The 25206-nt window shown below is 42.9% G+C and overlaps 2 protein-coding genes and 1 long non-coding RNA gene across 3 annotated transcripts; 1 reads left to right on the top strand and 2 right to left on the bottom strand.

Annotated features, from left to right (window-relative positions):
* Window positions 1-2663: 2663 nt before the first annotated feature.
* Window positions 2664-8895, bottom strand: RPS15A (ribosomal protein S15a). The gene is made up of 5 exons (XM_058712140.1): window positions 8779-8895; window positions 7613-7750; window positions 6953-7032; window positions 3954-4039; window positions 2664-2801 (listed from the first exon to the last, which is right to left on the bottom strand). Exons 2-5 carry the CDS (start codon window positions 7743-7745, stop codon window positions 2708-2710), a joined length of 393 nt encoding a protein of 130 aa, XP_058568123.1. The 5' UTR covers window positions 7746-7750; window positions 8779-8895; the 3' UTR covers window positions 2664-2707.
* Window positions 8896-12376: 3481 nt separating this feature from the next.
* Window positions 12377-18465, top strand: LOC131500773 (uncharacterized). The gene is made up of 2 exons (XR_009256452.1): window positions 12377-13549; window positions 18240-18465. It is a non-coding gene; the product is annotated as an uncharacterized LOC131500773 (long non-coding RNA).
* On the bottom strand, window positions 14422-23330 carry ARL6IP1 (ADP ribosylation factor like GTPase 6 interacting protein 1). The gene is made up of 6 exons (XM_058710234.1): window positions 23156-23330; window positions 20843-20976; window positions 20250-20369; window positions 17548-17665; window positions 16834-16918; window positions 14422-16187 (listed from the first exon to the last, which is right to left on the bottom strand). Exons 1-6 carry the CDS (start codon window positions 23189-23191, stop codon window positions 16069-16071), a joined length of 612 nt encoding a protein of 203 aa, XP_058566217.1. The 5' UTR covers window positions 23192-23330; the 3' UTR covers window positions 14422-16068.
* Between the last annotated feature and the right edge of the window lie 1876 nt (window positions 23331-25206).

The following is a 25206-nucleotide window of genomic DNA, read 5'->3' as shown; positions in this document are numbered from 1 at the left end:
TTAAAAAACACGGACTCAAAATGCATCTGGTAGGCTCAGATGATCAAAATGCTGGCAGCCCCACACTCACCTCCTGGTCTCTGCCTGCGTGTGGGAGCGGCAGGTTGGGAGGAAAGGCTGGGTTCACACCACACCTCTGAGGTAAGCTATCCTGTTAGCAGGAACCTAAGTGGTCTCCAGATCCTCAAACCTTGGGAGTCTAGTTCAGGGCAACCAGCTCTCAGATCATGTTATTACTCTATTTACTGGATCTCAGAAATATGGGCTAAAACCATCTGCTTCCTCATCAACACAAGGGAACTGTTGCCATTAAACCCATCAACTGGCCACTCAATTTTCCCTACCTTAGCACCTATTTCTTTCTACCCATGACCACTTCAAAGGACAGAAGATCCCCACTACATGTTGACAACAAATGGAACCATTTTGTCCTATTTTAGTATTTAGAATCAGTGCCCAAGAGGATGATTCATTCAATCAAGATGCACTTTCAGAGGTATCCACTGTGCCAAAGCATCAGTCTAGGGGGAGATACAACAGTAAACAAAACACGACGTCTTCCTGGAGCTCACAATCTTGGCATTAAGAGAAATCAATCAGCTCTTTTAAGATTCTTCTGGACTCACTTCACCTCTCTGAGAAATACTACATATAGGACTGCCAAGCGCTAATTAGCTGTTTTATATAACGTCATCTTTCCCCCAACTTTCAAGTAGGTTTTCCACTATTCCCATTATGCAGATGAAGACATCATGGCTTAGTGGAAAAGCACACTTCAATTCTGGTTTGCTAAACCCCTAAGCACATCATAGGGCCAAAATCCAGACATGCCTGTCATCTTGCTTTCTTCTGAGATTAAGTGGGGCCTACTAATCAGGGCCAGTCTTGGCATTCCTAGCTAGTTCCCACATCTTCTTACAGGATTTCCTCCTTTCAGAAAGTTACATTACTGGGGCGCCTGGGTGGCTCAGTCAGTTGAGCGTCTCAGGTCGGACTTCGGCTCAGGTCATGCATGATCTCAGTCTGTTGAGTTCGAGCCCCGTGTCGGACTCTGTACTGACAGCTCAGAGCCTGAAGCCTGCTTCAGATCCTGTGCCTCCCTCTCTGCCCCTCCCCCACTCATGCTGTCTCTCTCAGAAATAAACATTAAAAAAATTTAATTAAAAAAAAAAAGTTACATTCCTGAATGCTGGCCATGCCCTGGCCCCAAGCTGTTTCAAGTGCACTGTTAGCATCCCTTGAGGTAGTTTCTCTTTTTACCTAACAGGGAGACCCACAGAAGTTGTCATTTGCCAGACATCAGCTTACAACCAGGGGAGTGGTAAGTCAACATCCCTACTACTTGAGTGTTGAAAACTGCTTGACCTACCGGGAAGTCAGAAAGTAGTCCTACAGGAGTTACTAAAACAATCAAAACAGTGAAAAAGCACCCTTTTCTGAAAAGGGGGGGAAAAAAAAAAAATCAAACCCAAACCCACACCCTTCCAACACTCTTAGCACCCTACATCCTACCAGACCTAGTAGACTTCTTGAAATCAGGCTGGCAATTGGACTTTTTTTCAACTTTGGCTCACAGGACTTAGAAGACCATTAATTCTTGGGGCTGTGATCTGCCCCATTCATTCTACTCCCCTGCCTGGCAAATGCAGCTAGCCAGGTACACAATGATCTATCTGGGCTCTCTTCCAAGCTTCCTTTCTCCTTAGCCAGACCCACAGCACTTCCAAGAATCAAGATCTAGCCTGTGCTGTCCAACAGGGAACACCAGTCACATGTGGCCATGTTAGGGGGCTGGTCCCAATTAAAATGTGCTGTAAGTGTAAATAAATGTACAGTATACATAATTTCAGAGACTTATTACAAAGAGTAAAACTCCATTTCATATCAATTGCATGTTAAAATTTTAAGTCTGAACATACAGGTTATTAAAAAAATTCAGTTTCTCTTCACTTGTCTTAATACAGCTACTGCAAGGTTAAATTACATATGTGGCTTTTGTTGTTACTGGACAGCACTGCTTAGAAATGGGGAGTGGAGCCCTGGTGTACTTCACAGAAGCCACCCTACACTCTCCGATGGTGGAGCTATTTATAAGCATTCCCCATGTGACATGGTCCAGCAAACTAATTTTTCTCAATTCCAGGAATACATCTGTGACAGGTTTACCATAAAACTAGTTTTTAAAAGGTTTCATTTTTCTGACTGACATTTTACAAACACATACTTCTAATATGTTACTGACATGCCATCCAAATTTACTCAGAAATAAATCTTAGTGAGCTGTGGGCTCTAGTGGTCTGCTTCCTGCCTGCTTCCTCATAGGCACTTACAGTTAACTGTAGCCATCTCATATTTTTAGGACAGTTAAGAACAGTGCATGAAATGTGTGTTGTCAAGCTAACATCAGGAAAGGCATCACTCCTTCGAGGGTTAACGTAAGACTCCAGAAAGGGAAAGCTTCACCACCTGGACCCCAACCCAGATTCGGCGATCCAGGGCTAGATACAACCTCCTCTGACGAGCCATGAGCATGATGGTGTGAGTTATCACAAGGCAAGACTTTCTTATGCACTTCAGGGAAACAGCATTCCCCAATTAACAAAGGCTGCACAGTGACGCTCTTGCTACTCTGCTGTAAAGTTCAAAACGACCGAGGGAAGCACTAGAGTCCAGTGAGGCATTTTATTTGTATGAACGTATTACATCCCTAGAAAAAGAATCCCAGGATTTTCCCTCCTGTGTGTTTTCGTCTTGCTTCTTCATGGTCCATGATGCCAGCTGAGGTTGTCAGTACAATGAAACTATGGAAAGTTAAAAAAAAAAAAAAAACAAAAAACAAAAAAACATGTTGGTGAGTTTTTCCTAAAAACAGTTCAACATAGAGCCGCTTTGTGGTACAGAAAAAGACCAACATTCATCAGTGCTTAAGACGCCTTCCCTTAATAGGGTGCAGAGACTAAGGCTGCCTATTTGGGCCAGCAAGTGCAAGCATGGCTCCTGGAACCAAAGACCCAAACCCAAAAACCTTAGCTACACAACACACTCCTACAGCCTTGCCCTCAGCTAACACCAAGACACAATGCTATTAAACCTAACTGCAAACAAAAACTGAACTCCTTTAATTTCAAACTGTCATTTTCTGTTCTCAGGGAAGGAGACAGTTTAAAGCAATAAAGCGTAAACATAAACTTGACTGAGTTGTTTCTGCCACTTACTATATGATCACAGGCAACCTATTATAGAGACAGCTATTTGGACAATGGAAATCCTACTTGGCCTGGCTACCTCAAGGGTTACTATGGAAATCAGAGTAAACTGTGAGGCATTAAAATTAGCACCATAATTATAATCAGAAATAATTCATGACACTATACATGGAAAACAGTAACCATGAAGTGGGAATAAATCCAACCACATCACCAAACATATGACTGGGGGTGCTTACATTCTTAACCACAAACAGCTAAGCGCTTACTGGATCATGTCAGAGCCTGAAAGTATTTTGCCAGAATCAAATCAGTTGATAATGTAAATGAAGAGAATTATCATTTTTACAGATGACGAAACCAAGGCTAGGAGTTATGCGAGGCCTCACAGCTTTAAAGCAGGAAAGCAAGGATTTGAACTCCTTCTCCTTAAAAGGATGAAGAGATTGAGTTTCCCCAGAGGCCTAGGGTTCAGAAGTGATTCTAGCCATAGAACAAGATCACAGTGAACATAATATAATATGAACTATATGCACAGAGTCAAAAGAGCAGATATTAAAGGGGACACACTGTCGCTTAGCACATGAAATATGGCAACGCAAGAGAGCTAATCCTTGAGTCAGGACGATTGGGGATGGAGACAATTACTACTCTAACGAAAACAAAAAAAACCTCCACTCTAGTGGTCCAAGTGCACCACAGCAATCCTTAGCATTAATTTCTTTCGTATGAGGAAAGTCAACTCACCCAAACTGGCGGGATGGGAGCAGATTATTCTGCCATTTTTCTAGATCTTTGAGTTGTACATCAAACCTGGGGCTGATCACTCCACACTGTAAAAGCATAACAGAAAACACCGTTCACATCTCACCAATACCAGAAAAAAATTAACACAAATGGCATCTGTATCTAAATAATCATATAAACCAACCAACTCAGCATTTATTGGGTAACTATTCTGTGCAATCTTAACATCTGCGTCATTTCAAAAATACATTGAACTACGACTATGCCTGGAAAAAGTTATTTAAAAAGTAAACAGAAGAGGCAGAACACAAGGCAATATATGGCAAGATCAGGTCAACTGCGTACATCCCTATGGGCTAGTTGTCCCAAAACAAATAACCAGATTTTAAAGAGATAAGAGACTAAGACTTAGACAAAATTGTACTCAAAAAAATTTTTTTTTCACATAGTAAGGCTGAAATGAAGATGCAGGGTCACCAATTCTTCACCTATGAGCTAAAAGTGCAAAATATTAGAACTTAAAAAAATTTCAGACACAAAACTGAAATCTAAGAACTGCTGTTCCATGTCAATGAACTACCAGGGTACATTTACAATCAACTAATCTAGCAAAATGGGTGGAAGCCAGAAAGAACAGAGTCCTTACAGTTACCTGCCCTGTTTGCCACTGGGACACAGCAACAATCACCTCCCAGTGTGAGAGGTCACCAAGAGCACTAAACATTTAATGGTTCAATTACATGCAAATCCTAAAACACAACAAAAGTTCAAACATCCACTAGCAGACTGTTTGTGCTTACTGTAGGCTCATTCAAGATCCCTGACTAGATCAACTGGGTTTAGAAAGTAAAACATGAGGGGATCAAAAATCTCCATTAGAGCTACATATGCCCCCCTCACATCTCTACCCTACAAATCACTAACACACTTGTAAATATCAATGCAGAAAGGTTCCTGATATTTATACACCAGAGATGATCATGTGAGAACACTCAGGACTAGTACCATTCAAGTAGAACTCCAGAGGGCTAAGACAGCAGGTAGACAGCCGTGTGCACATCCACACAGGAGTCTTGCGACTCCAAAATGCCTAACAGGAAGCTAAAGGACACTATGAGGTTAGAACTTACTCAAATTTTTACAAGTTACACTTCCACAGGCAGATCTGAACCCAAAGAAACTGAAAATGGGCCTCTGAGGCCCAAATGCCCTAAGCCAGGAGACCCACTCAGGTTTTCCTTTTCATCAAGATCTTGTCAGCTATGGTGTCAACTGTCAAGAGCAACCCCACAATGGAAAATAGGAATACAGACACAGGAAAAGGGCAAAACAGTTCTTCCTCCAAGCAAGCTGTAAAGGTAGACTTGTGAGGCCTCCACTCGACCACACCCAGGCTTCTATTTATTCCAGCAACAAAACCTCTTTCGGCTAAAAGAATTAAACCTCTCCTAAACCACACAAATCTTAGGATGTGACCAAAACCGGAATTTCAATCTAATTTCTAAACACTACCTTACTTCTCAGCCCCATTAAACTTCCACATTAAGGGTACATCCATCTCTTGCATGAAGGAAACTGAGGCAACGGTGTCCTACAAGGGAGGAAAACTGAAGTTGAGAAAAACTGAAAACTGATGTTTGTTTTGCCCCACCAAGGTTAGAAAGCTAAGGTCAGAAAGCTCAACTGCCACCATTTTTCAAGCTACCACAGAACAAGAATGCCACAAAGGAGTTCCACTTGGGAAATACTGTTCAAACTTATCAAGTTTTATGTATAGTGAATATTCGAGAGGAATTGGGTGCACAGCACTTCTCTTAAGAGGTTTTTGTCTTTGTTTTTTAAACTTCAAGTCATTCTGTGGGACAGTTTTATAATGCACTGTCAACTATGTTCTGGAGCCAGCTCTGCCACTGTTGGGCAGTGCGAGATGAGGGCACCTTGGGCCTAAGTCAGCTTCCTAATTCCTAAGAGTAGGAAAACACACCCTCTTCTACTTCAAAAACACTTTGTGAGGGTCTGAGTGACAATGAGTAGTGAATCCAAATTCTATTTTGGCTGGAGTCTACTGGCTAACAACTAGAACAGTCTCAAAATTAACTTGAAAACTCTTCTAATCTCTCATGAAGGCTTCACCTTCGGTAGTTTTCATCCAACATTAGGTAGGTATCCACACGTGAAGCAAGTTCACTAGACAAGGAAGCAACTTTATAAAACAAATTGTTGGACCAGGGAATAACCTTACCAATCAGTCTGGCCCCTGCCACTAACGACTCATTTCTCGACCTGTTTTCCCCTCATCTGTGTTGGACCACAGGATGTCAAGCTGCTTGCAAATCTGAAAGCTAGAAACCTGAACACAAAAAGTAGGGTAGCAATTCAGGGACCCTAACTTGTTAAAGATACCTGCCCCTTAACACATGCAATAAATTAAGCCACATCAGATCAAATATATCCAACAGGTTATGCTGACAACGCAAACTGAAATGGAGCACGAAACTCAAAGACACCCATACAGCCCACGCCAGTAAAAATGTAGGTATTAATATTGTTACAGAACCCAATCCTGTTCAAAAAACACAACATTATCACCGAGAGACGAAGAACAAAGTTATTTACAGATAGGATTAGACCTTCCTTCGGCACAAGTTCAAGCCACTGGGTGGGCAGCGCGTACCATCCGATATTCAAACACCAGTACCATCAGGAGATCAATGCACCCCACCCTGTGGCATCTCCCTTCAGACAGCCCCCATACTCCACAAACATTAGGTCAACTAACAATTCTAGAGCAAATACAACCCTAGAGGGAAAAAAAAAAAAAAATCAATCAAAATGTGACAACAAAAATTAATGATTTCAATCAATTCTTAATTTTTTTTACCCTAACTAGGTGGAACAAGCACACCACTAATTCAGTTTTATAAGGCCAATTACAACATATTTAACACCATGTTTGGAAACTCTTAAAGTTCTTCTATGTGGAAGATATCAACTCTTACCTTGTTTAACCTGCCTGTGAGGTTCACAACAATTTTCCCAGCTCTGTGATCATCGATGATTTCAAATTCGCCAATGTAACCTACAGAAAAGAAGTTATCAACTTAACAGACCTAAATGCTTATGCTCTAGGATTCCCACTGTTTGCCTACTTTCCTCTCACATCACCTCAAGTGACTGATTGTCTACATGGTTTAGGAAAAGACCGCTGCTCTGAATCAAAACTTTTCCAGCCGCCAACACCCCAAAACAACCCACCCTGCAATTCTAACAGGGATTATTTTCCCCTTGCCTCCCATTAAGCTACTCTGTGCCCAAGACCTGCAACCATTTTCCTTTCCATCCCAAAACTCTTGGAAGAGCTCAAGATATGCTCAACGACCAGTTGCAGCAGCAGTTATTACACCAAGAAAGGCCATTTTAGCTCCCAAACTACTAACAGAGCAACAGTCACAAACTTCCTCCTCAACAGTCCTAACTTACTCAGCGCTTCCTGAATAGCTTATCTGTCCCAACTACCCCTTCCACAGCCCCACTGCATTGCATGAGTTTCCAAGTATAACCTACACCTAGCTCCCCCATCTTCCCAGTCCTGTCCTGCACAACTGTCTACAGAACGGATTCCTTCAGTATCCTTACATGAAAACATAAAACACACTTACCATGCTTCATCATCACAGTCAGAAATCGCACGATGACTTTGGAGCATGGCCTAATAAGAACCTGGCGTTTGCCTCTCTTTTCAGCATTGTTAATGCTCTTGAGAGCATCTGCCAGGACATTCATGCGCACCATTATGGCTGTTCAGGGAAGGAAAAACAGGGGTTTTACCGGCATTCTCAACATCAAAAGGCTCCCAATCATTCCACTGCAAACACATCCTTTTCCTTCTGCCTCTATCATTAAACTGTCCTATCTCTATGCAGACCGGTTCCCCCGCGCAATGTCAGCTACGGTCGCTCAGCTATTGAGAACGGGACCTGCAAATCACCAGGCAGGTTTTCCAAACTTTTGAAATCCAACAGCAATTGGACTATTAACACTGCCCTTTAACCAACAAATTCGATGTCAGCCTTGTCCAAAAGATACTTAGCTTTCACTAACACTAACTAAAAACGTCGGTACGTGTGCCACCCAAAGTTGTGCCCGGGCAGCAATCGTACCACAGTGACAAGTAGAACTTTTTACGTGCACCGGACACGACTCTATCCTAATGTGCACGAACTGCCCGATACTCTAATAACGCTGTAAAAACTGATGGAGCCCAAAGCATGCTTCAAGCTCCAACAGTAGGAATCCAACCTGCTTCCTCAAGTTCCACAAAGTATCAAGGGAAATCCCGGAGCCCAGAAGATCTAAGCTAGCTCCCAGCAAACTGCCAGCCCAGGCAGAAGGCAATTTTTCCCTGCTGAGTGGCATCACCCTCCTAAGCTTACAGCGCGGCTGAAGGAATGGGACGCCAGCTCAGCCCACGTCGGCCACCGTCCCCGATGCTTCCCGCCGCCCGGAGCCAAGGCGCTACCCCAGCCACTAAGGGGAGGTCCTGGAGCCGCCGACCACGCTGGGTCTACCGCCTCTCCCGTCGGCCGATTGCTCCGTTCCCGCCAGAGCTGCGGCCTGCGTTTCTCAAACCGGGATCCCCAAACTGCAGAGCGTGGAGCGGACGGGCATGACTCTCCTCTACTCCTGCCCAAACCCTCGCAAGCGCAGCATCCTCCGCCCAAGAAGGCCCTGGCACCATCAGAGAACACCGAAGTTGAGGCTCAGACTGCAGGATGGCAGAGATAGCCAACGGATGATGTTGGATCCTTCAGAGAGAAGTACTCACCGGCGCGGAAAGATGGCGGAAAGAGGACGGGAGGGGCGAGCGCACGGAGTTATGGGAAGCGGGGGCCTATCGCGAGACTTTTAAAGGAGGGCCAAAAAAAAAAAAGTATTGCCTACTGGAAGAAGGCGGATGAAGGGGCGGTGCCTCTTCAGGGGTGAGAAGCAGAGAATCGATGGAATCGACCTCTCCAGGTGAGGCCGGAGTGGGAAGGATCGACGTTGACACCTTTCTAGCCCTTACTCTGTAAAAAACTGAACTGAAAATGGCTGAGATATTTGCTAATTTTTGTTGTAATAACTGTTCACCATTTAGAATAGATTTTTACATTTGTGTATTTACAGTATCTCTGAAAGGACCCACGCAAATCGATAATTGCCTCTGACGAGGGCCTGGGGAACTGGGATGAAAGACTTGCTTTTCTCTATATACAATTGTGGTTTGTTTTTCCACACCTGTGTATAGATTATTTTTCCTTTTTTTTTTTTTTTTGGAAAAATTTTTTAACATTTATTTTCGAGAGAGAGAGAGAGAGACAGAGACAGAGAAACAGTGTAAGAGTGGGGGAGGGGCGTAGAGAGAGGGAGACACAGAATCCGAAGCAGGTTCCAGGCTCCGAGCTCTCAGCACAGAGCCCGACGCGAGGCCCGAACCCACAAACCATGAGATCATGACCTGAGCCGAAGTCAGGCACTCAACCGACTGAGCCATCCAGGTGCCCCTAGATTATTTTTTCAAAGTCAAAAATATATTTTTAAGTCAGTGCTCCCTAATTCTTAGAAATTATTTACTGGAGCTCCAAACGTTTCTTTCTAAAACTTCCAGGATACACAGTTTGGATGAAAGCCACAAACGTTTCAAAAAAAAAAAAAAAAAAAGTACTCAGGATTCTGAACCAGTAGTTTGTATCAACAGTTCTGCACCCGGACAAGAACTAGTTTTGATAAGTCTTCGTATTTTCTCTGAACCTTCCCTAAATAGGTGGCGGGGCAGGGAGGGATAATAATACTTAACTCTAGAAAGTTATTGCAAAGGTTGGATGAGATAATGGGGCAAAGGGCTTGCACAGTGTCTGGCATGTAGTAAATGCTCAATGTATTTTTTTTTAATGTTTATTTATTTTTGAGAGAGAGAAACAGAGCACTAGTGGGGGAGGGGCAGAGAGAGAGGGAGATTAGAATCCGAAGGCGACTCCAGGCTCCGAGCCGTCAGCACAGAGCCCGATGTGGGGCTCGAACTGGGGAACGGGAGATCATGACCTAGGCGGAAGCAAGCCGCTTAATGGAGAATGAGACCCCCAGGTGCCCCACTCAGTGTATTTTGACAATGGGAACAACAGGGAGCTTTAGCTATTGCTTGAAGCTGGGATCTGATACCCTGTAAGGGAGTGAATTCTCCAAAGCTGAGGGACCTGAGGCTAGTTACTTAACGTCCCACGTATTTGCAATAGCCTCCTTAGGTCGCTGCTTTCACCCTTGACCTCCCTTTTACTCACCCCTGTTTTTCCCACAGGTAGCCAGAATGACCTCTTTAAAACCTAAATCAGATCACACACTGGCTCCCATCACCCTCAGCAAAATGCAAATTCCTTGCAAAGGTTACAAGGTCCTCCGTGATGTGCACACCTGCCTTCTGGCCCTGGCACAACAGACCTCATTCCCCACCATTCTTCCCTAGCTTGTTTCTTCAAAGAAACACCCCAAGCGTACTCCACCTCAGGGCCTTTGCATTTGCCTTTCCCTCTAACTTGAACATTTTTCCAGTTTGCCAGGAAGCTGGCTCGCTGGCTTTCCCAGACTCTATTCACACACACACACACACACACACACACACTCACGGAGCTTTCTCCCCGTTCCTCCTAACTCCATTGCCTGGCTTAAAATTTTCTCCATAGCACTTGGAATATTGAAAGTGTACTTAACTGTCTCCATTAAGTTCCAAGAAAGGAGGGATTTGGTCAGTTGTGTTCACTGCTGTACTCACAGCTCCTAGAAAAATTATCTGGCACACAGTAGGCTCTTGATACATATTTGGTGAATAAATCAGTCTGCCCATGTGTAAAATGGGAATGATGCTCCTAATCACTTGAAGTTGCTATGAGGATAGATGAAATAATCCATATAAAAGAGATTAACACACTATAGGAATGTCACGTGGTGACAGATGGTAACTATACTTACTGTAGTGAGCATTGCATCATGTACAGAATTTTCAGTTCACTATGTTGTACACCTCACACTAACAACATTGTGTATCAACTACACTTCAGTAAGAAGAATAAACACAAAACCTGACAGAGTGAGCGCTCAATCAACAGCAGTCTCTCAGCCCACCTTGCTCCTAATTCTTCTCAAATCCTAAGTGAAACTTGAGGGGCTCCTGGCTGGCTCAGCCAGTAGAGCATGTGACTCTTGATCTCAGGGTTGGGAGTTTGAGCCCCCTGCTGGCTGTAGACATGACCTAAGTGAACCTTGAGGAAAGCAAAACTCTCAGTTTGCACAGCTCCAGGATACAGAATTCTCTGGTTATAATTTACATTACAAAAGGACCATTAGCTGGGTTTTTTTGTTTTGTTTTAGTTTGAGAGAGAGTGTGCTCTCTCTTTGGGAGTGGCAGAGAGAGGGAGAGAGAATCCCAGGCAGAGAATCACCCTGATGGCCCCCCACCCCCACCCCACCAACCGTGAGATCACGACCTGAGCTAAAATCAAGAGTTGAACGCTTAACCAACTGAACCACCCTGGTTTCCCTTAATGAAAATTACTTTGATGAACTGGTTCTCTGTACACTTACATGTCTTGTTTACTAAAAATGTGCAGTTCACCTTAATTGAGGCATTAACAACAGTGGGGAGTTAAGAAACCCACTTTCGGGGCGCCTAGGTGGCTCAGTTGGTTGGGTGTCCAACTTCAGCTCAGGTCATGATCTCGCAATCTGAGTTTGAGCCCCAGAGCCTGCTTCGGATTCTGTGTCTCCTGCTCTCTCTGCTCCTTCCCGCTCGCTCTCTGTCTCTCAAAAATGAATAAACGTTAAAAAAAAAAAAACCCACTTTCCTTCAAGAACCTTCCCATAAACAGAAAAATAGTACCACCACTATCTCTTAATACATTGCACTCATTCATTCAGCAAACATATAATGAGTGTCTTCTGTGTGCCAGGACTTGTATGAGATGGAGAGAGGACGAAAATACGTTTCTGACCTTAAGAGGTTCAGATCCCTCTTTCAGGGTTCAGAGGTTCAGAGGGAAAATAAACCTCTAAGTAACAATAGTGAGCAGTGTGCTTTAATGGATGCCGATGAAGTGCTGTGGGAATGCAGAGGTGGCCTGGGAAGTTGAAGATTTCACAGAGGTGCCATTTGACCTGTGTCATGAAGGGTACCAACACTACCAATTCGTGACGGCCACTGTGTGCTTCCAGTAAATTAACTCATGGAATCCTCAAAACAAATGCAGTTGTATAATGCCCCTAGGAGATCTGTACTTTTACCCTCATTTCACAATGAGAAAATGAAATTCAATCTGAAATTGACTTAATTTTTTTAATAAAGTTTTTATTTATTTATTTTGAAAGAGAGAGAGAGAGCAGAGGAAGGGCAGGGAGGGAGGGAGAGAGAGAGCATCCGAAGCAGGCTCTGCACTGTCAGCACAGAGCCTGATGTGGGGCTCCAGCTCACAATCAGTGAGATCACGACCTGGGCCGAAATCAACAGTCGGACGCTTAACAGACTGAGCTACCCAGGCGTCCCCAAATTGACTTAATTTAAAAAGTCAAAGCAGGGCGCCTGGGTGGCTCAGTTGGTTGAGCACAGAACTCTTGATTTTGGCTCAGGTCATGCTCCCAGGGTTGTGGGATTGAGCCCCGCATTGGGCTCCCTGCTGAGGGTGGAGCCTGCTTGAGATTCTCTGTCTCTCCCTCTGCCCCGTTCTCCCCCTCACCCCCACTTGCACAAACAAATCAATCCACCAACCGATAAATGCCAAAACAAAAAAGTGGTTACTTGTCTAAGCTATTAAATTACTTGATGTGGTTTCAGCCTAGGTCTACCTGATCTCAAAACTTGAAGACCTGTGGGGCAATAGATCTTCTAGGCTTATAACAGCTCCAAGAACTAGGAAGTAATGGAATCATATAGACAGATATGCCTGGGCTGAAACTGAGAAGTAAGTTGGAGGCATATGGCAACAGGACGAGGGCCATGTGTAAATTGCCTCACAAGCTTGTCATATATGCTGTAGGCAAACTGGAACCTGCTTGCTGAGAGGTCTTTGAAGAGGATTGTGATCTGAGTTGTTAAAATGTTAACACGTGGGGGCACCTGGGTGGCTCAGTCAGTTAAGTGGCCGACTTTTTGAAAAAAAAAAAAAAAAGTCAACATGTGGAAGATAAAATACTGGTAAAAATCAACTCTCCTCAACACTAAGAAATCCCCCCCTTTTTTTTGTCCTGTAAACAGGGTACTTAAAAGTGCCTTTTTTTAGACAGGCACCATGCCCAATGTGGGGCTTGAACTCACAACCCTGAGGTCAAGTCACATGCTCTACCAACTGAGCCAGCCAGGCACTCCCCTTCACTCTTCTTCACCCGACCAACTCCAAACAGCCTCCTCTCGGTGTCCTGTGAACTCCAGGATGATGGGAACTCCACTGGAGATGGTGCCAAGGCCAGTGTCAAAAAAGGACTTTTGCTGGAGCCCGAGCTGGCACAGGGGTAGCCAAGCTGGCCTGAGAATGAATCACAGCTGGATGGAAGAACACCAGCATTTCAAAACTCAGGTGACCATGGGCAGACCCACCATGACTAAGATTTTCCTTTTCTGGAGACCACCAAACCCACAGAAGGCTCTAAGAAGGAGCCAAACTTTTTGGTGGGGGGTGGGGAGCAATGGTTAGAGGGCTCAGAATTTGATATCGAATCTGTTCCTAAGACCCACTAAGTATAGACAATGAGGCCCACTGATCAAACAATTTAATCCTTTTAAGTAAACTTTATGCCCAATGGGCTCAAACTCACAACCCCAAGATCAAGAGTTGCATGCTGTACTGACTGAGCCAGGCAGGCACTCCTTCCTCAATTATTTTTTTTTTTTTTACTATATTTTGAGAGAGAGAAAAAACCAGCGCAGGGAAGGGGAAGGCGCAGAAGCAGGAGAGAGAGCAAATCCTAAGCAGGGTCCACACTCAGAACGGAGCAGGACTGGATGTCACAACCACGAGATCGTGACCTCAGCCAAAATCAAGAGTCAGATGCTTAACTGAGCGAGCCACCCAGGTGCCAGTAAAACTTTTCATGATTAGAGTTCAAAGTACAGAAGTCATCCACCAATAAGCGAGTACGTCATGCAACTCTGAGCTGGGTCCTGCAGAAGTAACCATAACAGGCACTTTCTCTCCAGCCTGCACTGCTCCCTGCCTGTTCTTCCAGCATGGCCCTCTCATACTTCATCTTTGGCCATGGCTTTCCGTTGTATCTCCTTTTCCATCTAGCATGGTGCCTGAAGTTTGCTGCATCAATTAATTTAGACCTTTTATTTCATTTTGTTCTTCAAGAGTAGGCATGTAATGATCACTCAGGGTAGTTCAGTAACTGGATTCACACATCCTGTCAACACCTTAATGGCAAAGGTATAAAGAAAACAAGACACAAGGAGGGATTCCAGCTTTATTGTTCCCCTTTTACACAAAACCAAGTAGAAGAAATAATACAAGATTAAAACTGCAAAAGTAGTTAATTGGTAGAACACATATACACAAAAAAATCCAGACAGCAAGACAGGCTTATCTACAATGGAAAACACATGTAAAAATTAAGGTAGTTTGTAGGTTTCATATGGAACATAAAAAAAAAAAAAAAAAAAAAAAAATCAAACATTATGCTACAATGGGTGCCATTGTTTACAGTAATATTGAAGGGGAGAAAACAACACTTATTTAGGGACAGATATACCACAAGGTCCAGGTTTTACAGCATCAGTGCAATAAATTCACAAAACTATATTACAGCTACTTAATCAGAGTTTAAGAACTGTTCCCAAATGTCACATTTTCAGCCCTCAGTTTCAATTCCTACAGTTTTCAACTATTCTAAATTTCTAGCTACCGAGAGGGAGGATGATTCTACACTTTCCAAGGAGTTACAAAATCTCTGTAGACCAGAGGCCACCTATCGTCGCCAAAAGTCTGCTCTCCCTGACAGCCCCTGCCTGCATTCTTCACAGAAATAACTAGGGAAAAAGTCAGATGCCAGCATAGTCACCACCTCGTATGCCAAATCTAAGGGGACCAAAGCAGCCCACAATTACCTTCAAATGAGAATCTTGAGGCTTACCTTTAAAAGGCTTAGTCTGGTCTTGAAAAATTAGTAGGGATAAGATTTATTTTCTACTGAAATGAAATCTTGACTACATATAGGAAGACTTCTGTCCTTTATTGGCTGGTGTCGGAGTGAAGGTCATAGACCTGAGTCTTAACCTATTATATACTTTAGTTTCAGTCAGCTGGAAAATCTGAAATTAAAAATATGCTAAAAATACTTAACACAAACTTTTAGAAGCCTGCTGTTAAAAAGCCTTTAAGGATCTACTAACTCGAAGTCTCAGAGCAAGGAGAGAAGAGCTCTAAGCCTGTCATACTCCCCATTTGGGAAGAAGGATCAGTGTTTCTTACAAATTGCTAAGTTTTGCACAAGGCAGAAACCAACACATACTAGGGCGTGGAATTGGTTTCATTTGATTCCAGAAGGATCTTCTCCCACAGTACAGAAACAGTGTGAGGAATGAATCTTACTTAATTGGTCTCTTCATCAGAAGCGGGAAACTTGGTCTCTGTATTCATGGAGCCAGACAGTTTAAGCAGACTGTGGAAGCAGACAGTAGAACCAGCTTCCTGTAGCCACAGACCACTACCTTGTATCTAGCTAAAGCGAAGATCAACAGGAACAATTATCCAACGTCACAGTTAAGTATACTAAAAGGTGAAGTTCACCACTACGTATTTTTAAAGGAAGTTACCTAAAAGTAAGAATTCAATGAACCTGGGTGAGAAAAATCAAAACAAGTCATACTCACGAATGAATTGTCCACATAAGGCCAAGTGATGAGAATGCATTCAGCTACACTTCACATGAAGACACTATGCATAAAGCCTTACTTGGCAAGGCTGAATTTCTACTAAGGGCAGAAAGAGGGAGAGCAAGGAGCTATTTCTGTAACATTTCAGAATCCAGACAGCATTAAGAGAAACTGTTCCCAAGGACAAGGTGTATGCCATTCATTACACTCAGTAATGCAGACGCATTATTCATTTTTCTTTTCTTTTTGTTTGAGAAGCTTATTTATCTCCCTTTTGGCCATTCCAATGTACTTCAAAATGATTCCGTGCTGGTTCAATCCAGGAAGCAACAGTAAGAAAGTCACTTAAAAATAAACAAACAAAATTAAGGAGGCATTAATTAACTTCCTACAGGTGATTACATTTTATAGAAGTTAGTCTCCCAGACTATCAGGCACTCCATTACTTTCACTGGTATTGATCCCTTGAAACTTCTGTCACACCCCCCAACCTCAGATAATGAACGCTGCTTATTTTTTACCTCTTCCACACCACTTTCTTTTTTTTTTTTTTTTTTTAAATTTTTTTTTCAACGTTTTTTATTTATTTTTGGGACAGAGAGAGACAGAGCATGAACGGGGGAGGGGCAGAGAGAGAGGGAGACACAGAATCGGAAGCAGGCTCCAGGCTCTGAGTCATCAGCCCAGAGCCCGACGCGGGGCTCGAACTCACGGACCGCGAGATCGTGACCTGGCTGAAGTCGGACGCTTAACCGACTGCGCCACCCAGGCGCCCCACCACACCACTTTCTACCTTGGTTAGTATGTCTTAACTTACTCGAAGACAACAAACTCCCAGAAAGCAAGGCTGTAGGTTTTAATTCTCTTTCTAGACTGGCAGTTCCTCCATCTGTACCTTCCAACTCGACAAGCACACAGATACTACTTTACAAAGTCCCACTCAGACTTCTACGGCCAGAATATGTCTACAGCCCCTCCTCAGAGACTTACCTATCAGGTAGGTGAGCAGCAGGTTGTGGACTTGCTGTCCCACCCATGCAACCGCAGCAAGAGAAACGATCATGGTCATGAAGTACTAACAATGAAAACAACAAGAAGTTATCAACCCCTAGAAACAGACCCAGAAGCCTAACTGTAGGACGCTGTTTCAAAGGTTAGAAAATAATCCAGTACTTGTTACAACTTTTCTTAAAAGACTTCGTATCTAAGGATTATATATATCTTACATATTATGTTTTATGTATTACATAAAAACCCATAGGAAATTCCATTAGGTCTACTTTATAGAATTTATACACATTCCCTTCTAGAATTACTGTCATTCTATATATAAATTAGTTTAAAATCAATTATACTTTTACAATTAATAATTCACATAGTAACCTCATGTGAAGCTAAGAGATAAGAGAATAAATGCTTTTTAAGTATTTGTCTTTTACTTTGATTATTAGTAAGCATAGAAGAAACATTTTGCTCTGCTAGAGTACAAAGTTAAATGCAAAATATAATTTTAACTTCCAATAATTCAATCTAATTCATACAGATAAACATTTACAAATGTAGTTGGAGGAGTCAAACCAATGAATAATAAATATCAAACTACAACTATTAAAACAAAAAGGCCATCATTAGGCTACAATCAATAAAAATGGACTCGATCTTAAAATTTTGCTCTACTTAAATAAGTCAAAACAAAAAAAGTACCATTTTAGGCTTTTCTTCCTTTAGTGTAAAGAGGCGTTTCCACCAGCCCACAGCTCTGCGTCGAGTTTTTACTAGATTGCTACAAATTTCATGGAATCTTTGCTGTTGCTCAGTGGTCCTACAAAAAAATTTTCCCCTTCACTATAAGCAAATCTTTATAGTAAACAGAAAATATCATCCTCTCAAATTTAAAAAGCTATCCCCTAAAGAAAGTCTAAATAAAAAACAATTCACCATTCTCTTATGAACGTGAAAAAGTTTCTGTACTATTAAGACCCCTTGTATAGCACAGGAATGAGTTTTTACATAAAGGCACGTGTAGGGGCGCCTGGGTGGCTCAGTCAGTTGAGCCTCTGACTTCAGCTCAGGTCATGATCTCCCAGTTTGTGAGTTCGAGCCCCGCGTCAGGATCTGTGCTGACAGCTTGGAGCCTAGAGCCTACTTCAGATTCTCTGTCTCCCTCTCTATCTCTGCTCCTCCCCTGCTCATGGCCTCTCTCTTTCTCAAAAATAAATAAATGTTAAAAAAAAAAAAAAGAAAAAAAAAAAAAGACACGTGTATGCACAAAGCCATGGTAATCCCTGGTTCTAAAGCCACATTTAACTAATTATAGTAACAAAAGACTCAAGGCTACTATGGGCCATGTTATAATCGGTATAAGCTAATTTCTCTACTCCTGTATTATTTTTCAGATTCTAATGAATCCTGGGTTGTAGCCCATCAGGGTCTCACTGTTTTGAGGAGGACGTTAAGTTTCTGCCCAACAGCTGTATCTGAGCATTCCAGTAAGATGATAACAACTACATTCCAAGCATAATACTGGGCTTCATGCCCACTTGATGCCAAGGTAGCAACCAACAGCTCAGATCCAAATTCTTTATAAATTTAGTCCCAGGGAGGGAAAATAGAAATAAAATAGAGTAAAAATACAAAAAGATCCTCCAAGAAAGCCCTTTTTTGTTTTTTTGAATTATGATTAAAAAAAAAAAAAAAGTTCGCCCTTGTATTGTCTTTGCTACACAGATATGATGGCTGCTATGGTGAAGTAGACCCTTCACTGGGCAGATATGTACCTTTCTCTCCTCTAGTTCTTGTCCCTGTAAAACTGCAGTGACAGATACAGCAGAAGGGCTCCTGATAAGCCCTGAGACTCCTTGTCAGCAGCTGGACCTTACATGCTGCCCATGGTCAAGGCTGAATTGTGGCTATGAAACAGTGTTCTTCCTTCTCCATTAAGATCAAAAAATAGGGGCGCCTGGGTGGCGCAGTCGGTTAAGTGTCCGACTTCAGCCAGGTCACGATCTCGCGGTCCGTGAGTTCGAGCCCCGCGTCGGGCTCTGGGCTGATGGCTCGGAGCCTGGAGCCTGTTTCCGATTCTGTGTCTCCCTCTCTCTCTGCCCCTCCCCCGTTCATGCTCTGTCTCTCTCTGTCCCAAAAATAAATAAAAAAAACGTTGAAAAAAAAAAAAAAAAATTAAAAAAAAAGATCAAAAAATAAAATTGTTGTGGACTGAGCCACATACTGATTACCATGAAACGTTCACTGTTTACTTCTGAAAAATTTTCTCCCAGAGTTATGAATTAGCAGATTAGAATGTCATCTGACTAATAAACTCAAGGTCAGAGGATGATGTCCTTTGTTAAGTTGTTACATTACATGGTTACAAACTTGCCCAAAACACAGCAGCAATGCACTGTTACATGTGAAAAACAATTCAAAGGACATTTTCTACCACTAATCCATTCTGCTATAGGGGAAACATCTTTAAATAAACATGCTTAATTATCCCATAACTTAAGCATATTCCCCTAAAATGTCCAAATTTATTCTTAAAGATCCATAAGGCATATTAATTTAAAGTCTTAATTTTACAGAATTATAATTTATAAATTATATAATTATAAAAAATATTTTTAATTTATATTTATATATAAAAATTATATAATTTATAAAATTATAAAATAATTTGGTATTATACTTTGTTATTATAATTGAACAAAAAACTAAAGGCACATGTAGACTACTAATCAAATTAAAATAAACAACCAAGGAAGAACAGCAACTAGGACCAAAAAAACAAACAAAAAATCTACTCCATCTAGTTTTGTTATTTTTTGGATCAGAAGGAAGTTAGAATATTTGAATGAATCTGTTCTGAATCACGTGCTATGCATTTAGCTAACTACCACTACACTGCCTCAGTATCAACCTTAAACACAAGATCAATCTTAAAAGTTAAAATATTTCACAGCACTTAGAACAGTGCCTAACAGCAGACATTCATTACATAAATGGACAAAAAAATCTGTTACTATTTCCGTATTCTTTCAAAAATAGCTTGCGAAATATACTATCTTAAATATCAAAGAAAATGAATGTAAAATGTAAACAATTTCTACAGAAAGTTCATTATGAGTTCTGTAGTATTTGATAAAACATTACCTCAAAAAATATCACTTTAATAAAAGGGCTATAAAGAAAAAAAAAAGCCAAAATAAATGCTAGCCCATAAAGGAACTATGGAACTGTAAATACTGAAAACTCATGATTTATATGCATCACCTAAGAAATTCTTCACGTAAAAGCAACAATCCTAACCTCTAGGTATCTGATGATTAGACAATTCTTGCTGCATAGTAATCACAGCCACCAGGTTCAGTAACTTCACAGAAATTAGACTGCCAAGTCATTACGCCACCTACCATTTATTGGAGCCAAAAATTCTAGGAGCCAGAATGGGAACAAGGTAGTCAGCCAAGCACAAAAACATAACAAAACAGGAAACACCAGACAGAACAGATGGATCTAGATAGTAGATAGTCCTGTTTAAAAAATAATAATAATGAAGGTTAGAAAAACACAGTCATTATTATTCCTAGCTGAAGACATTTATTCATTTAATCCTTTGAGTCTTAAAGATGTTATCTGCCCTTTTCCTTCTAAGTTTCTCACAAGTAGTTTTCCGAGAAGCTTCAGAATACATGACATCATAGCTGCAATGGTTAATGTGAATATCAAGAGACAAAAGCTCCCTGGGGCCCTCAATACCTTTTAGGAGTGTAAAGGATCCTAAGACCAAAAAGGGTGAGTGCCACTGATTTTTTCAACTGCATTAGGTGACCGAACTTACGTAAGTACTATAAACTCTGAAAACTAGAAGTGCTTTAAGAAAAGGCATTCTTTACAGATTACACAATACAAAAGACTTAAGGCACTTTCAAAAATGGAGGCCGGGTTTTACCTGAGCCCTTATTAATAACAAGTACAATCCATATTAATTTAAGAGCTCACTTACAGAAACACCAAAGAAACCACACCCATGATGGCAGGTGGAAACCAGGCTCTTTCCCATCTGAGGACTTTATCAGCCATCAGCATCACTTCTCCCCATCCTTGAAGCTGCTCTTCCAGACTTGCAGTCTCTGCGGCCTGCAGAGAAGATCAACGTGTAAAGTGATCATTTTACTGCTCTCAGCATCTCTGTGCTTCTAGAGAGGTAAATTATTTTAAGGCACCAAGAATGTAAAACAGCTCTTAACCAAATCATTATCTTAAATCAGTTTCTAAAACACTCTGCCATTTTGGTACCAAAGACAGAAATTAATTACGAGTTAAAAAACAAACAAACCCCACCTATCATTCAGTGGTCAACTTCCAAGTCCAAGCTCTGGGCTACTCTTTTCATAAAGAATGTGACATAATTCCTATAAAGCCCCTCAAGGTGGGGATAATTAGACCCATTTAACAATTAAAGAAAGTGGGCTCAGAATGGTAACTAGCTTTCTCAAAGTCATGGACTACTAAGTGGCAGGCCTCAAAATATAAAATTAAATCACATTAAGTTCACTCATTTTTCGGGTGGTTAAAATAGATCTGTTGTTTTGTCATTTCACTGATTTATACCCCTACTTCTAAAGCCATTAGGAAAGCCTCTCCCTGAACAGCATTCAATTTTTAAAATAGCTTTGTGTAATGGAATCATTTCGATGCTGGCATCATTTGCACAATTAAGTCAAACTACTTTCACCAAATTGCATGAGGCATCTTAAGCTCAATATATCTCAATACACGGAATGCTTCTTACACTTACCAGGACATCTGGTGAGACTTCAAATTTCTCTGCGAAGTAGGCTTTTAGGATAAGCTAATGTGGTAAAAAGCCCTTAAACTGGTTTTGGTACAGGAAAAATAAACGAAACAAGAAACCCACATGTTCTTATAAATGTTATCACAGGGAAAGATGCAAATACAGCCTAATCATAATAAAGATGCTATCTGTGCCACACTCATCACTTAGGTGACTTTCACATTTCTGACTTTGTATATCCTGCTTAACACGGTTAAACACGGGATTACTATGTGCCACAGACTCGAAGTATTTTATATACGTATGCTTTAATTCATCCTCCCAACAAGCTAAAAGGATGGTATTGTTACACTGTCAGATACGCAGAGGTTAAGAGATGTGAATTGAGGAAATGCAAAGCCAAAGGCCTTGTTCTCAAGTTACGCTGCTCTGCTGGAAAGAACAGTTAAGCTCCAGGTCAAGCAGGATCTGTCGTTTCAGTAAGCTGTGTGAATCTGGGCAATTTCTTTGTGCTTCAATCAATCCTCTTAAATGGAACCTGGCTGGGGCTAACTATGCCAACTATTGAGAAGTGTGTGCGTTTAAAGGAGTAGGTCATGCATTTCTAAAAACCAACGCAAGATGAAAATCGTGCACAATCAAAACTGCTCTGCAAAGTCACTTAATTAGTTAGCATCTGGGCTCTTGGAAAAATCAATCGTCAAACACTAAATTCTTTGGTTCCTCTATTCATTGTGGTCGTGGTGTGTGTCCGGTCTTTCCTTGGGGAAAAGCAACGGAGACAAAGCAAAGATTTCTCCCGTGTTTTGTTTGTTTGTTTTTGCCAGATCATGCCGTGAAACTTGTAGTGAGGTTGACTCTGTCCGCCTGTGATAACGTCACTGCAGTTCCTTCGGACCCCTGCTTATTCTAAGGTCGTCCTGTGACACACACACCCCCCCTTACAAACTCCAGACGAAAGCCAGGTCCTCCCACTATCCACCTTGCTGGTCCCCTAGTCCCGCTTCCCCGCGGTGAGCTCAGAGCCTCTTTGCGGTTTAAGCGGTGCCAGCTCTAATAAATTCTCGCCAGCAGCCCCTTGACTCTCCACCCCTGCCCAAGTATTGGGGGGGGTGGGGGGCGGAGAAAAGAACGAAACCCAGATACGACTGGGGACCTGGGACTGAGAAGCGCTCGACAGGCCACTCGCGGCCCTCTGTCCCAGGCTGCACCCCAGGCTTATCAAAGCCCTCCTACTCCCACTTCCTCTTCATCCCCTATTCGCGGTGATCACTCGCGGTGCCTGATCACGCGCCCTCCTCACCCCGTCGCGTACCCTCCCCGGGATGTTAGGGGTCGATACATCTAGCGACCGCCACGCTGGAGCTACCTAAGAGGCCCAAGGGGCAGGCGTCGTCGTCTGCGCCCGGGAACCGGGAGAGGAGGGCGGGGCCCGCTACGGGGCATAGGAACGAGGCCGCAGCACCGCCTGGCGAAGCCAACCGATGTCCGGAGGCCCTGCTCGGCTCCCCCTCGACTCACCAGCAGGTTGGTGCTGCGATTGTCTCCCTCCGCCATCGTCCCTGAGGCGCTGCCTTAGCGAACACAGGCCACTCTCCCAACGAATCTTCCGCAGAGCCCTGCACGGCAACCCCAACGCGAGGGTACGCCTCGCAGGCCACTTATATAGGCCAGCCGCCTTTCCCGACAGTCCCCGCAAGGCCCGCTCCTCATTGGGTGCATTCAACTCAAGTTTAAGGGTAGCCGGACCAACCGCTGCTCAGCGCATGGCTTGAAATCGAGGTCAAAGGACACCGAGGCGGCGCAGGGCCGAGGGGGCGGGGACAAGGAATGACCAACCAGCGCCCAGGAGCCGCATGACGCCCCGCCCAGGCCTTTGGGTAGCGGTTGAACTGCCGCATCCTCTTTCTCGGTCTGTAAGCGGACGGAGCGGGTGTGGCCGCTGTGGTCGCTCTCGGACCCCCCCTCCTACTGGAGTTCAAAGCAGCTAAGGGCCTTGCTGGAATTTTAGTCCTTGAAGAAGTTGGACTTGCTTTATCAGGCGGGGGGCGGAGGGCGGAGGCGGGCGCGTGACACTAACCTCGCTGTGATTTAGAGGCCCGGTGCCTGTCGCCCTCGCTGTGGCCCTGCGCGGCCCTGTCTTCTAATCCCTGCTCTAGCCGCCCTACCCAGGCCCCTGAGTCTCGGAGACTCGTGCCCGCCCCAGGAGATTTTGAGCACAAGTAAAAGAGCTGTTTATGTACATTTGTAGCAGTTTTTCCCATCAGTTAAGAGTAAGGCCTGTAGCTTGATGGAGGAAGGACGTGGGGAGGGGGCGGATTCTGGGTTTAGTTCTCAAACTTGTGAAAAATGCACCAATTTACGAAGTTGGCTTACTTGGTCTTCAGGAAAATCCTTTGTGGGGCAGGGCGTTTCAGTTACTTAGGGAACCAGGAACTCCTTCTCCATCAAGGGTCATGCCAAGGAAAGATGTTAAATAAACCCTCTGCTAAGCAGTGGAATTCATAAGCAATTTAAGAACTAGATGAACTACTAGATAGATACACTACTTACTAGATGAATAACTTCCACCTCTTTTCTCTGCAGGATTGCAAAATGCATTAAGTGCTTGATTTTTTATTAATAGGAACAAAACTATGCCAGATGTGGACCTGGTCAGATAGGTTTCAGGAAACTTTACCGTAGCTTTTAACTTACAACCTTTTTTCCTTTTATAATCACCTGTATTATGCCACAAGTTTAAGTTTATTTTAAAAGTATTACTTAAATAACTACCAGGTTCCTAAGAGTTCAGGGAAGGCATAAAGAGATGTGAGAGAACAAGCCAGTGGGGAAAGGAGCATTGTGAATTTCATGGAAGCGTGTGAATTTCCACAACTCTTTGGGGCGGGAGAGGTGGGGGGAGGGCGGGGGGGGGAAGCATCTGGATGAGGTATAAATACTTGGGGGGAAGTAACCCTTTACAAAGGAAGGGGGACTCTTAAATATAAGTGCCACTTTGCGGAATGTTGGAGTGGGGGTCAGTTTTGTGGGTAAGCTGAAGCCGGCTGATAGAGATCCCATTTGGGGAGATTTTAAGCTATGAAGTTTGAGGAGCAGGCCCTTGCCTACCTCTTCAAAAGGACATTAAAAGGTCCCTATCAGCAGCCACATAATTAGTGAATATATTTAGCACTGTGTGCAAAATCTTGATCTAGACACGGTAACATCCGCATCCAAAGGAGAAGCCACAGAATTATGCTTTAAAAATGACATTTCTACTCTGGGAAATCAGCCACTGCTACAAAATGCTTCTGATTCCGCCAAGTTCCCTATGTACAACTTCAACACCAGCTTGCGAAATTGAGGTAGGTGAAAAAAAACTGAAGCAACTCCAACAGCACAGGTTGCCCCAGTCCCCAGTTTTGTTACTCAAGGAATGAGGTCCCAGACCTATCTGCAACTTCACAGCACAGAAGCCCTGCTGTAAGGTCTTTCTGTAAACTTCCAATTGGCCTAATCATTAAAAAACACCTACCCTCAAGGGCTTTCTTTTGCCCTTTGTTTTTATACAACAAAAATAGGAAGTGATC

This window comes from Neofelis nebulosa, chromosome 18, assembly GCF_028018385.1.
Source record: "Neofelis nebulosa isolate mNeoNeb1 chromosome 18, mNeoNeb1.pri, whole genome shotgun sequence".
In the NCBI taxonomy this organism is placed as follows: Eukaryota; Metazoa; Chordata; class Mammalia; order Carnivora; family Felidae; genus Neofelis; species Neofelis nebulosa.
The sequence above is the reverse complement of the archived record's forward strand: the minus strand, read 5'-3'. Positions and strand labels throughout refer to the sequence as shown.

What these genes read in the sequence shown, in the direction of transcription:
- RPS15A (XM_058712140.1), bottom strand. Translation starts at nt 7,745, where the DNA reads ATGGTGCGCATGAATGTCCTGGCAGATGCTCTCAAGAGCATTAACAAT. An exon ending in GACTGTGATGATGAAGCATG is followed by an intron (nt 7,033 to 7,612) that starts GTAAGTGTGTTT and finishes TCTTTTCTGTAG; the next exon opens with GTTACATTGGCGAATTTGAA. An exon ending in CTCCCATCCCGCCAGTTTGG is followed by an intron (nt 2,802 to 3,953) that starts GTGAGTTGACTT and finishes AACTTTCCATAG; the next exon opens with TTTCATTGTACTGACAACCT.
- ARL6IP1 (XM_058710234.1), bottom strand. Translation starts at nt 23,191, where the DNA reads ATGGCGGAGGGAGACAATCGCAGCACCAACCTGCTG. An exon ending in ATCGCAGCACCAACCTGCTG is followed by an intron (nt 20,977 to 23,155) that starts GTGAGTCGAGGG and finishes TCTTCTCTGCAG; the next exon opens with GCCGCAGAGACTGCAAGTCT. An exon ending in GCTGCTCACCTACCTGATAG is followed by an intron (nt 16,188 to 16,833) that starts GTAAGTCTCTGA and finishes TTTATTTTTAAG; the next exon opens with TGACTTTCTTACTGTTGCTT.